General features: G+C 33.8%; 1 protein-coding gene across 1 annotated transcript in view; it reads right to left on the bottom strand.

Annotated features, from left to right (window-relative positions):
• LOC119832284 (caskin-2) overlaps window positions 1-12,698 on the bottom strand; it is a 189,075-nt gene extending 176,377 nt beyond the window's left edge. Inside the window, exon 1 of the mRNA XM_038355949.1 lies at window positions 12,435-12,698. Coding sequence (XP_038211877.1) covers window positions 12,435-12,450 — 16 coding nt within the window. The 5' untranslated portion in view covers window positions 12,451-12,698. The remainder of the gene's footprint in view (window positions 1-12,434) is intronic.
• Between the last annotated feature and the right edge of the window lie 808 nt (window positions 12,699-13,506).

Raw genomic sequence — 13,506 nt, 5'->3', positions numbered from 1 at the left:
AACAACGAAAATTTATAATACATTATTTATAATTTCAACGTTTTATTAACAAAATACCGAAACTAACTAAAACCAAATTCAAACAATATCATAAATTGTCCAAATCCATTGCACCTGTAGCGTAAAATTTCGTCCCAAAATCGTAAATTAGGGGGATTGGTAAAAATCGATAAACGGGTGCGTTCAACGCTAGACAGCATGGCGCCCGAAATCCAATCCGGTCAAGAAGGGACGATGATTATTGCGATGCCTTTACCTACATTACGCCTCTCATTCATTACCTCCGGGCTGGCCATGACTTGAGCGTGACGACCGAGCTCCCACATAAATTTTTCTTTCACAAAAGTACCGGCCCTAATTAAGTTGAGTTACTTCAGAAATATACTGAATAATTCAGCCGTGCCTCTGGGACTCTCAATTTCTGACAACGGGCGCTCTACCGCAGGTATGAACTCTAGAATTTTGCAGAGTAATATTTCAGAACTGAAGTATATTGTGGATGTTACAGTTGATAGATGAAAGAAAAATTTCGTAGACTTCGGCCTCTTCAACATTTTCAAGAACCTCTTATAATATACACGATACAAATTTTTTCCTATATTGGAAAAGATCAAATTTGTATGAAGTAGGACGAAATAGACTTTCGAATGCGTAAATTTCAACAATATATAGGCATAAATTATAATAAATCTACATTGTTTTTTGTCTGACAGCATTGAGATACAATTTTACTTCACAGTACAACTCCAAATTAAAACTCCACTTGCTAAACGTATCCATTAGACGAAAAAAGTTACACATACAACGTAAAGTTAACATTAGCGAACCAGGCGTATACGGTCATTCAGAAAGGGGCTTTAACATTTCCGTTTCGCACAATCGATAACAATATTTTCCGCTTGCACGACAGCCTGAGCGGGCAAGTGACAGCCAACTGCGGCCGAGATATTTCATTACGATAAACTTTCAACTCGCCTCTCCCCGTGGCTGTTATAGCCGGGACGATGTATCAATTGGCAACGGTGCTGTATGTAAACAACGAAACATTCTTGTGTATGCTATTAATTGTTTCTTTAATGAATATATCACATAAAGTATAAACAAACACATTCCTACTAAGATCCATAAAAATGCCTTGAAATTTCTTATAATAAAAATATTTTATACTGGTAAACTTCAACGGTTAATATGCTCCATTAAAATCCAATAAAGTTATGAAAGCATGCAATTCAACTCGTATTAATAAACGCAATAAAATATTAACCAGTTAATTGAAGAAAAATTGCAATAAACTTAAACCTCGCGTCGCTTTCATTTTGAAAGGTAGAACTTACGACCTCTGCGTTCAATATCAATTAATACTTCTTCTATAAAATATTACACCCTGAGTAAACACAGGGATATATTGGCCTATATCCATACGTTTTCATTTATGTTTTATGTTTGAATATGTACCTATACGTTTATAATCAACGAAACGTCATTCATTTCATGGTGAGTTTTAAAACAAAGATCGGTTATATCGTCGACACATTTCAATCAGCAATGTTTGTACAGCTTAACGAACGCTGTACGCGTTTTAATGATTCATTACCGAAAAGATATGCGAAGCAATACCGAGAAATTACGCGTTTCATGTGATTTACCAGGTAAGGTTGTCGCTGTTTTATTTACCAGCCGCTCGTCCCGGCTCCGTCTGCTTTGGCCCGGGTAATGATAAAAATAAAGTAAGACTAGATTATGGCTTTCATAGATAACGTGGCTTTCTAGTGTTAAAATTAATTTTAAAATCGATTCCCCAATTCCGGAGATTACCCGTTTCAGCGTCAAAAACTCACAAATTCACACACTTTACCTCTTATTAGACTTACTAGCTGTGATCCGCGGTTGAAACCGCGGAAGTCCGTATCCCGTAGGAATATCGGTATAAAAAGTGCCTATGTGTTATTTCAGTTGTCCAGCTATCTACGAAGCAAAATAGTATTATTATTCACCAATAGATGTCAGGAAAAAAAAAACACGAATAAAACACGAATATGACATTTTCTAAAAAAAAATCCTAGCTAGATCGATTTATCGCCCCCGAAACCCCCTGTATACTAAATTTCATGAAAATCGTTGGAGCCGATTCCGAGATCCCAATTATATATATACTTATATATATATATATATATATATATATATATATATATACAAGAATTGCTCGTTTAAAGGTATAAGAAATAAGTTGACAAAGTATAACTAAATCATACTTATCCCTTTTTATTCGACAATTCATAAAACATTCTAAGCGTTATAATATCCTATATGAAAACTATCAACAGTATCAAATCTGCTGTGTAATCACTTAGAAAGGGTCTAAGCAAGAAAGAAAGCAACTTAAAAACTTTTTGGTCTTCGGTGCAGTTTAGTTATCATAGTACTAGCTTTTGCCCGCGGCTTCGTACGCGTTAATTCGGAGAAGTTTAATAGATGTTATTATACATATAAACCTTCCTCTCGAATCACTATTAATACAATATTTATTAAAAAAAATGGTTTCCTGTAAAGTCGGTTTTACGGGTGAAAATTTTACGTGACAACGTCTCTTTCTCGGTAGAATATTTATTGATATGAATATTATTAAATTGCACAATAGGAACAAGGAATTGAATGAAAATAAGAATCGCACAAATTTTAACTATAGAAAATATATTTTGTTTACTAAAAAGACAGAGACAGAGACACAAGCACGCGCCGATTCAATGCGCTTAATTCTCTAGTGCTGCGCGCGCGGCGGACCGATCGGTAGTTACCGATAGTTCGGTGACTCATCGTAACGTTACCGGGCGTTACACTTTTTCATGAGTGCCTCCGAGCCGCAACCTAATTTAAGACGTTGTCACGTCAAAAAAAAACACCAAAATCCGTTTTGTAGTTTTAAAGATTTAAACATAGGGACAGAGAAAGCGACTTCGTTTTATACTATGTAGTGATAAAGGAACGCAACCATTTAATGTCGACGGTGAGAATATAACCTTAACGTAGCTATTTATTTTCCATAAATGTGCAATTTAAATTCAACTATTGAAACTCAAAAATCATTAGGTTGTGTAAGTTCATTAACCGCATGTGAGCTGATCGACCAACGAAAATAAATTAATCAGGAAACAGACCACGTGCATCTACCCACTTACATGATATGGATCGTTTTCTATGTAACCTTTTCAAATCATCTAACGAATAAGATATTTCTTGTGGATTTCTTAGAAAAAACATTTAAAATACTTAATCCTATATGAATGCAACATGTTGTAAATGTAAATAGATATAAATAGATGTAAATGTTTGGTATCAACTATGAGTCTAAAAAAAACCACCACCTTCGTAGGCGTTAGTATGTATTACAATGACCTATGCAAAAAATAAAAAGAAAATAGATTGCTTTGAAATAATATACATACATCTTTAGCTTCAACTTAGAAAGGAGCAAACGTTACACGTGCTTCTGTTTGTAATGTTGATCTAGTCTCCCACTATACCATAAATAAACAACCCAAAAAATGTTCTGTCAATGCGAGCAATTACAGCAACATTTCAAGCAACCCTTGCATTACGGCAACCCTCGCCAAACGTCGAGTAGGTGATGGCAAGAGATTTTCACCATCTGCTCCCTCACTCAATATACGAAGATAACATTCTGTGTCGTGGGAGGTGCGTATCTATAATATCTATAAACTTAAATGTCAATATTTTACTTTAAATTTGTTTTTATTTTTGGCTAAAGAATTTGAAATAAACTTTAAAATATATTTAAAGTAAATCATGTCATAATTTAGCTTGCATGTTAGTCGTACAATAAAAGAACTTAACACGAATATTGATATTGTATTTATGCATGGTGTGCTATTGATAAATAATAAATAAGAAAACAGTGAAACCATTATTAGTAATTATTAGTAAATTCCTGTATAGGCACTTTTTAAACAATAAGTGTTACAAAAGAGCTAACAATATTAAATCTAAGAATGGCTTCCTCAGATTAAAACAAAACATTTAACTCAGTAGTAAATCATTGCGGTGATGCTAAAAAATTCACCCCGAAAGCTGGCAACTCACAATCCAATTACCGAAGCGGAACTCTGGAAATTCTAAACCGATTATAGAGAATTGAAAACATTAAGTACTTTACGGACTCTGTGCCCATTACAGGACATCGAGCCTTATTCCTTAAATCATTAGATGGTTTACAGTTCAGCACAAAATGTGATTACAAAGTCATAGAATTTAGATAGAAATTATTTACGCAAAACTCTTATTTTCGGCGACTCGCAAAAGTACTGATTAAGAAAGTTTGATAAGTCGTTTCAGCAAACACCATTTAAGCAAAAATTTTAGTTGGATTGCGCATTATTGGATTCTTAACGTTTTGCGAATTCATCAAGTTAAAAAATTTATTAAAATATGAAGGGCACATACCATGCTATAGTTCCGACGGGAAAAATTATAATTCATTATTTGGTTCCGGTCTCAGACTTGAAAATAACAAAGGACCTGACTTCGACCCGTACATCATGCGTGTAACCATAACCCTAAAATAAATACAAAAGCAATCATGTATTGTTTAGTTATTTAATACGCAAAAACCAAGATGCGGAGGGTCCTGTTCGCGAATCGGAACACGACACTAAGATATTTCTCAGAAACCTTGCTTTAGTCTTCCACCTTGCATTAATTAAAGAATGCGTCGATGCGATCATTCGGTATCATATATAACCACGGTGAAATCGAAGAAAGCCTTACATGTAATTAAAATATAAACCATTTAATGAAACCACACCGTAGTAATGAATAAACATTTTTCTTCAACGACACTGATATTAATGTTTATTTAATGTAATTTACTATATTATTAACAAAAGCTCACAGAGAGCTTTTGTCGCAATGGCGACTATTGAAACGATCAACTGATGCCATGTTATGATATTTAACCTGGTCAACATGACTACAACAAATGGTTTTATAACGATGATTTTTTAATACATTTTGAAACGTTATCATCAAACAAAACGTTGTCACTTTCAAATTCGTGACTCACGAATAGTTAGCCTATGTAGGTACCTATCACAGGGGTCATTTTACTGTCATACATTGTTAATGCACCCATATTGGCCTTAAATTTTAACAGTTAAGAGCTAAAATAGCTTAATGTAAACATAACGTGAACTGTTATCATGTTAAATAGACAATTGTTACTCTGTAAAGTTAACGATCTCGGTTATGCAAACAATACTTATGTTAAGTAACTGTAAAATTATATAACTTATGTGTTTTAAATCTAATGCGATTTTTATTGAATATAGAATATTACTTATACACATTTCTCAAAAGACGTACTTCTTTATAGGTACAGGTTTTATTAGCTAGATCAGCATGAAGAATTTTATGAATAAATAAGTTACACAATGGAAAAATTTAACAAAAAAAATATCTTGGAATAGAAATAATAAGATGCAAAACAATAATGACATTGTAGTAGTGTAGCTTATATATATTAATTACAACATGTGGCTGGTGGTTCAAAATTTTATAGTCTCTACGGTGCCCCGAAAATTATATTTTACAAAGTAGGTAGGTACATAACGAAAATGGGCATCAGTTTTATTGAAGGCAACACTGAAAATATCCACGCTACCTCATCACCATAAACGCGCGTATCGTCGTAATGGCGGGCAGACTTCTCGTTTGTTGTTTTTATTTTATTAAGACAAATGCTATGTTATCATCATTGTACGGGTTCCTATTGTCTGATATTTTTGTGTAACCCATTATTTCCTTTTTATCCGCCCCTGTGTTATTTTATGCATACTAAATGTACCGATATTTTGACGGCGTACCTTTTCAGTCTTTAAAAAATAAATCTGCTTCTGCGAATACAATGAACTTAACTTACACACAGACTTTTAAATAAAACTATAAACCTTTAATATATCTACAGTAAAAAAAGTAAAACTTAGTTGGTTACGAGTTATTCCAAAAAAAAAAACAAGCATCTACAACCTATATGAATCATAACATCGCATCATTGATATACTTATATATATCATTAGCATACTACATTGACCATACATTGTAAGTACATTATAGGCGAATACTTCTTTAAATTAAGAAGTTATTTAACAAATTTCTGAACATAATGTCCAAATTTCCTAATCCTAACAAGCTATAGGTATCTGACGTATTAACGTATATCGAGACATTATTAATACTGAAAGTTCTACACGGGTTGTACAAAGCGGTCGGTCTTCGGTCGTGATCTTGAACCGAGGGCAGCCTATTGTCTACTTGTACTCTATGAAACCCAACTTGATATTACTCGGAAATGTGGTAAAACATTTATATTTTCTTTACCGCTATTATCATTAATCATAATAAATAAAAGTCATCTGATATTTTCTGGAAAGTAAACAGCGATGGTGATATTATTCATTTAACACAAACAACACAAATGTTTGACCTGAATAATAGTAACTGATTATCTGAATCTTCAGAACAATGTGTTAAATAATAACTATAATTTAACAATGAAAATGTACTTCTATTTTTCTACAACACGATATTAAGCTTTGAATATTTTAAAACGATTTGGTTAGCAACACAACACAAATACAGCCGCTATTAAATAATAAGGTAAAGGTAATTAACAATGGTACGATGACATACAGAGATAATCGCGTAACAAACATTTCAATAGACCGCAATATTGAAAATAATGGTTATTCACATCATTGTGAGACCTATCTCTGAATTTAAAATGGCTAAGCTGTCCAAGCTTTCAAATACACATTGTTAACGGCGGCCAAACAAAACATTGCATTGTTACACAGTAGCGGGATGACCGAAGAGTTGGACAACCTCGTGACTCACGAACCGAGTTTAATCAGCCAGGAAAGACGCAAACGCCTATTTATTTGTTCAACATGAATGACCTCCTGCTGCAAAATCGAAACTATACAGTTGTGATATCGAACACATTCTCTGTCAACGTCATAGTAATCGCCTGATGATGCAATCGCATTTCTGCATTGAGAATCAAGATAAGAATGACCTCCATTTTAATAGCATAAAATATTAAAACTGAATTTTATTTACTATATTTAAAAAACACAACATTATAAACAAGAATGCCTTTAACATTAGTATGTAAAATAAGTGGAATTGTAAATGTTTGAAATTCGACTGCAACATCAATAAATTCTTAATGTCATCAAAAATTGTTTAGGTGAAGGTCACAAAGACAGGTAGGAGACGTGTAAGGCCGGAGCAGATGACGTCATTTCCGGGACCGTAGCACGACGCATTACCTACGTACTCCGAAGAATTCTAGGCGATAAGTAGTAAAGCAAAGTGTGCTTTATTCATCAATTTATATCGCATTGAGTAATGGAATTTGGATTAACGATTCTTAGGGATTCCATTGTTTCATATATGCCTAAAAGTTTTTAAACAAACACTACAGTAAAAACTATTAAGTCAATATAAGTCAAGAAGATAAAGGGAACTTTTGACAACACTCATAACTTTCACGAACAAACACTATACAAGATGAACTTCTTTGTTCAACAATTTTTTATTAAATCCAATTAAATAACATTCTTTATTACATCATTTCATTTCATTGAATCTATAGTACATACCTACAAATAATATTGTTAACAAATTAATGTAGCTAGTTAATTTCATACTCCAGTCGTTCCCAACAACGAAACAACACCTGTTCCTCTACATTCCTGGTTTAATATGCATACATAAATAGATCGAATGCAGTAAAACGCAAAATGCGCCACCAGCTACACCACTTGGCTCCCATTTGACTGCAACGCAATCGATCTAATTCCTGGAACCAACTATAAGAAACCAAAGTTCATTGAATATTCATCACAAATAATGGCTATCTTTAAAAATAATTATATGTCTAACTCTTCAATTAACGCTCAGTTTCGAATATATAATTTCACTGCAATGCAGAAAGTTGACAGGCAATGATTTTTTAGATTAATTTTTAGTACTGCTGTATGGAATTTGATCATTAAATGACTTTTTTATTAAAGACAAGTTAGATTACAAGTAAGACGACATATAGGTAATAAAATAAAAGTCACCTATCTCCCATAATGCTCTCAAATATATGTTATTTTACTTCTAGCACATGACTCCTAGGTCCTAGATGTATTTTTAGCATGCGACACTACCTAGTGTTATATTATCTGCGCGCTGTCAAAGATGGTGAGGGTCGTGTGTAATCAGCACAAAATGTAAAAAAAACTAAATCAAGTTAAATTTTTAAAATAAATAATCCAATTATAGAAAAGTGATAATTTTGCAGTAAGGTTTACTTCAACCTTAATTTGATAAGCTTTATTGAACCCGACATATTTACCGTGCAAACGACTATGACGTAGATATATGGACTTTACTTACAAGTTACAAGACAGGGACTTGAATTTATTCATAAACTAGTTAGGTACTTCTGGACAACTTTTTATCACATAATTAATGACTACAAGTTAGAGATCTTGACAAATATGTTTTATTTTCCTGTGAGCACTCATTCAATGTTTAGATTACTGTGACGGAAACGATTCATGTCCAACCAGCTTTTAATATCCCTGCAAATAAGCCTCAATTTATTATAATCAAGATGTGTCACATAGTATATATGTAAAAATTAGTTGATGTTCTTAATTATCGGCTCTATACGTAAGCATCAAATGACGCGACGACTAAACATCTCCTTTGTTACTTCCAATCTGAGCCCCAAACGAGCACACAATATTCTCAAGCTCAAGCCATATCAAGTGCGCTCCAGATAAATGGATCACGTTACTTGATTAACCGGCACGCATCCCTTCCCCTCATCACCCCTGGGAATATTTAAATGGGCCCTGAATATATCACACCACCCTCAGGAGGCAAACGAGCGAATAACCCTGTAGATTTGCTTACCTGCGATGCAGATCGCGAGTTAAATGACTTTATCTTAATTAAGCCCCAAAACAACTTCGAATAAGGGTGATTAACAGAAACCAATTACCTATATCGATGTCTGTGTAGCAATTATGGTACCACAATTTTGTAGATGCTATTATATGTAGAATGTATTTCTGAAATAGGACAGATTCATGAGTAGATTTTGCCTCCTAGTCTTGTAGGTAAAAATATTTCACATAATTTATTAAATTAACATCACGATCGGCACAATACAAAGTGCTCCAACTCACAAGGCGAAAACAACATCCTCTGCCTAGATACATATGACTCTACTTAAATACGTCGGACTTAGAAAGAAGAGATGATAATTAACAAGAAATAGTGATATACGAAAATCTTTAGCATCTCTCTTTCTTCACGCTAAGAAACAAAAGCACACAATAGGATAATTCGTTCCGAAATCAAGAGACAACTCTTTTCCACGCAAATTGGTAGAATGGAATATATTGCCGTCACGTGCAATTTAGAGCAACAATTTGTAGCAGACGCGCTATCTAAATCAACATGGCAATCACGCGCGGCGCCACATACGGATAATGTATATTGAATATCAGCATTCAGAACATCGTCGGCACCTTCACGCGCATTGTTACACTCATTGATTTCTCACGGAACTTCGTAACATCAAAGAAATGTCTATCGAATTCGCGAATCGCACGAATTAATTAAATTACAAAGCGACCGCACTGAATTCTATAGGTACTCAAAACCAGTCCAAAATGAGTTTTATACATACTATTTTTCATCCTAATTCAATTCGTCAGAAACATTCATTACGTTCAAGCATTGTGGATTTTGAAATATTTTTTTTTATATATATTTTGTCGTATTATTGAAACTTACGAATATAATGAAGATAATTAATTGAAATCACACATTGTTTTACGTTTTGCATAGCAATAAAAATAACTCCAATATATATACAATACAAAAAACTAACAATTTAGTAGATAACATAAAACACTTTAGTTTAGAAGTAACAAATACTTATATGAATCTTTCACTGTACATTTGATTTAAGGAAAACTGGTTTGAGCGATAAAAAACCAAATTTGATGATTTATGATGTAAATTATATTGATGAAACCGTACAGTTAATTTAGTTCATACACAAATAATAAAAACAAAATCAAAACAGATCTTTAAGCTACTAAAATAAACCTCTTAAAATTCATTCCCACATCTTCGAGCACTTTGTTAAACTAACACATCAAAACAGTTTATTTCGTTAGCAAGGAATCTTATTCGCACATTAAAATTCATGGTACCGTAAAGAGAATTAATAAATCCATCCGCTAAAAACATCTCAGGACCACAAGCCCATTCAAAAGATCAAGTGGCAAAAAACTAGAGCAATGAACTGAAGTCACGTAGTATCCTCATCCATTCCCCAAGCACGTAGGAGCATCTAAACTACCGCTCATTGTCAATATTGGAGTATTCTGAACCACTGGCAAAATCAATAGACATTATCTGATATATTTATTATCCTTTCTGTGTAATAAAGTTAACAACAAATTAGTGCACAATTTGGACACGAATTGTTGGATTGGACTTATTTTTTTAGTATTTCGAAAAGTGGTAAGGTTCATAACGCATGTATATAATAAAATATATAACTGGATAATTTTCCTCATCGAGGCAAATGAAGATAAATCATAAATGCATTTCATTTTAAATTCAGTTAAAAATTTACATGGGAGAGAATTATGTAATTGCATAATTTCACAAATTGTTAGAACGGCGTTATTTAATTCAATTTAAATTAATACATCCCATGGACTGTGCTGATAATTTTTATCGAAGCTGAAATCGATTCTAACTGCATAATGCTTGCGAATGAACAGTTGTGTAGAACATACACGGTAAAGTGCAAGGATACGAAGTGCATCGCCGATAAACCGGAGATGAAAGCGACTGTTTATTTGATTTTCTGCCGCTACGTACTGGCATATTAACTAAGCTCGACCATTGAACTTTGGAGCCTGAACATTTCCACAACTTGTTAAAATCCTGCCTCTGCGTTGTTACACGGAAGATTGGCATCGCATTATATTGCTACACTACTTAAACTCGTAAGTAATTAGGATGCAGTTGTGGAGATTGTTATAGCAGAGACATTGAAAGCTCAACATTACCGTCGACGCTTGTTCACACAGTTTTAAATACTAAATAGAAATTCGATAATTCTACAGTTTCTGAGCATCTTAATGTCTTCTTCGTTCAAGGTTAAATGAACCAACTCTTATTATCATGAACGACCTCCCAATGAGTTCTATCACAAGAAAAATATAGGAAGAAATCTCATCATGAACAGCAAGAGTAGGTACTTTACATAATTATTCGCTCATGTATCGTCGTACTTGCATAGTGAATGCATGTTGACCGTGAGTTATAATTGCGCAGATAACATCAAGGGACTATGCGAATTCCTTATCAAAGCTTTTTATGACAGTTAGCATATAATATTATTCTCGTAATAATGTTGTGTTATATTATTTACGATACAACGAAGGAGGGCTATTGTCATTAACTTTGGCCCCAGTCGTTGACCAGGAATCGGGCTGTTAGTTTCGTAACAAGTCACAACATTGTCGGATTACGTTTATAGTCCATTTGTATGTGATCTGCTACGGTTAATGATTTCGGCCGCTTCTCGCTCAGGCAACTCTATTTCGAGACGAAGATAATAACTTTTTATTGGAGCCCATTGCTATTGTGTGTATAAATGTTCGAAAGTTCGTTACGATGGTGAGTTCCGATGAAGTTTTTTGTTCAGTGTAGGAATTATCATTTCTTTTTAAATAAATGCAAAAACCTCGAAACCTGTTCCTCAAGTTCTTATTTTTTATATTCGTTCGTTAATTCAAATTAGATTTTAGAAAAAAAATATTTATCAACACATGGTGGAAATAACAAGTATGTGCAATTTATGTATTTAGATTGCTATTGAAAGTTTAAATTGTATTTATCGTTATTAGAAAACTATTATTCTTAAGAGCAATATAATATCCTATTTACTCGAGAATGCACTATAATTTTACTTTGTTCGGACCTCGACCTTCTAACACGATAGTCCATGAATAATATTCAAATAGCATAACTTATGTAGAGTCATATTGTTGTGTTTGTTCCTACAGAAACACGTTTGCAATATGTGAGACCACCGAGATATCAACCATCTAATATAATTTATTCAATATAAATTTTATTGATATCCACATACGATCAATGTTTGCACAATAATTCTTGAATTTCTTATCTAAAAACCACGACCCAGTCAGTTTTTCACACGAATTCTTATCGAAAAGTCAACAAGTTTATATTTAAACTACTTTATATACTTAAATATTTTAAATTAAATAACTTAAAGGACATGTTGCTACACGTAAGTGCATACACACCGTTTATTTTTCTCATGCCGGTACTAGACCTCTACTGCACCGCCAAAATCCTGTCCTCGGTGGGTCGCGTCAACAACAAAACACACATAGACGCAGCACTTATTTCACTTTACACTCAGTTAAATCCTCTTAAAAATGATATTCCGCACACAGCGCATTAGTTAAGTTAAAACCACGTTTCCATTGTGTTGATATAGAAGAAAACACTAGGATAGTTTATCACGCTACGATCTACACCCACGCAACCATGTTGCGACGCGCGTCAACGCCGCGTGACTGCAGGCGTGTCGCCGGCTGACACTTTGGCGCTGTATAGTGCGGCGCTTGTAGCAAACTATTTTTACAACCACAACCAGCCTACAGATGGCGTTATATACAATATCCATTTTCTTGTTTACATGCCGCATTACAATATTATATTGTATCTTCTATAATTATATATGTATCAGAAAGGTTTTACATGGAAAACTGCGCTCCTATTATTATGAGGACCATATTCATGAATAAACTCCATAAATAGATACCTGCGAAATAAAATAATATATTTATCTTACTCACCTGGAAAGCTGACACTTAATGCGATCGAGTTTTCCTCAATTTTCCAGCATTTGTAGCACTCAGTTTTAGTAAATATCACTGCACTTCATTATAAAACAAGAGCAGGCAGATAAATCAAACACCGTATATTTATATTTAACATGACAAAGTCTGAAACGCCGGCTGTTCGTAACTCTTAACATTTATTTTATCTATAGCGCAACATTTATAGTGTTAAGGGTTTTCCACAACGTACTGCAACAATATTAAATCGTTTGGGACACAGTTCACGACGAGTAGCGACCGATAACACTATCCATCACCCCATTATCTACACGCCTTGAAGTTAGCAACGAGAGCGCACGTCAAAATATACCATAAATAAAACCTTACAACGGGGTGTTCCACCCCATCCCACGTTTTCGATCCATGTCGGCGTCAACAGAAATGATACTTTGAATCGAAATTTGAAATTTCAAGAGTCCCCAACGATTAAATCGATGCCGGCCGGCTTTAGCGTGCGTTAACGGACGAC

This window comes from Zerene cesonia, chromosome 15, assembly GCF_012273895.1.
Source record: "Zerene cesonia ecotype Mississippi chromosome 15, Zerene_cesonia_1.1, whole genome shotgun sequence".
Classification (NCBI taxonomy): Eukaryota; Metazoa; Arthropoda; class Insecta; order Lepidoptera; family Pieridae; genus Zerene; species Zerene cesonia.
This window is presented reverse-complemented; position numbering and strand designations above follow the sequence as displayed.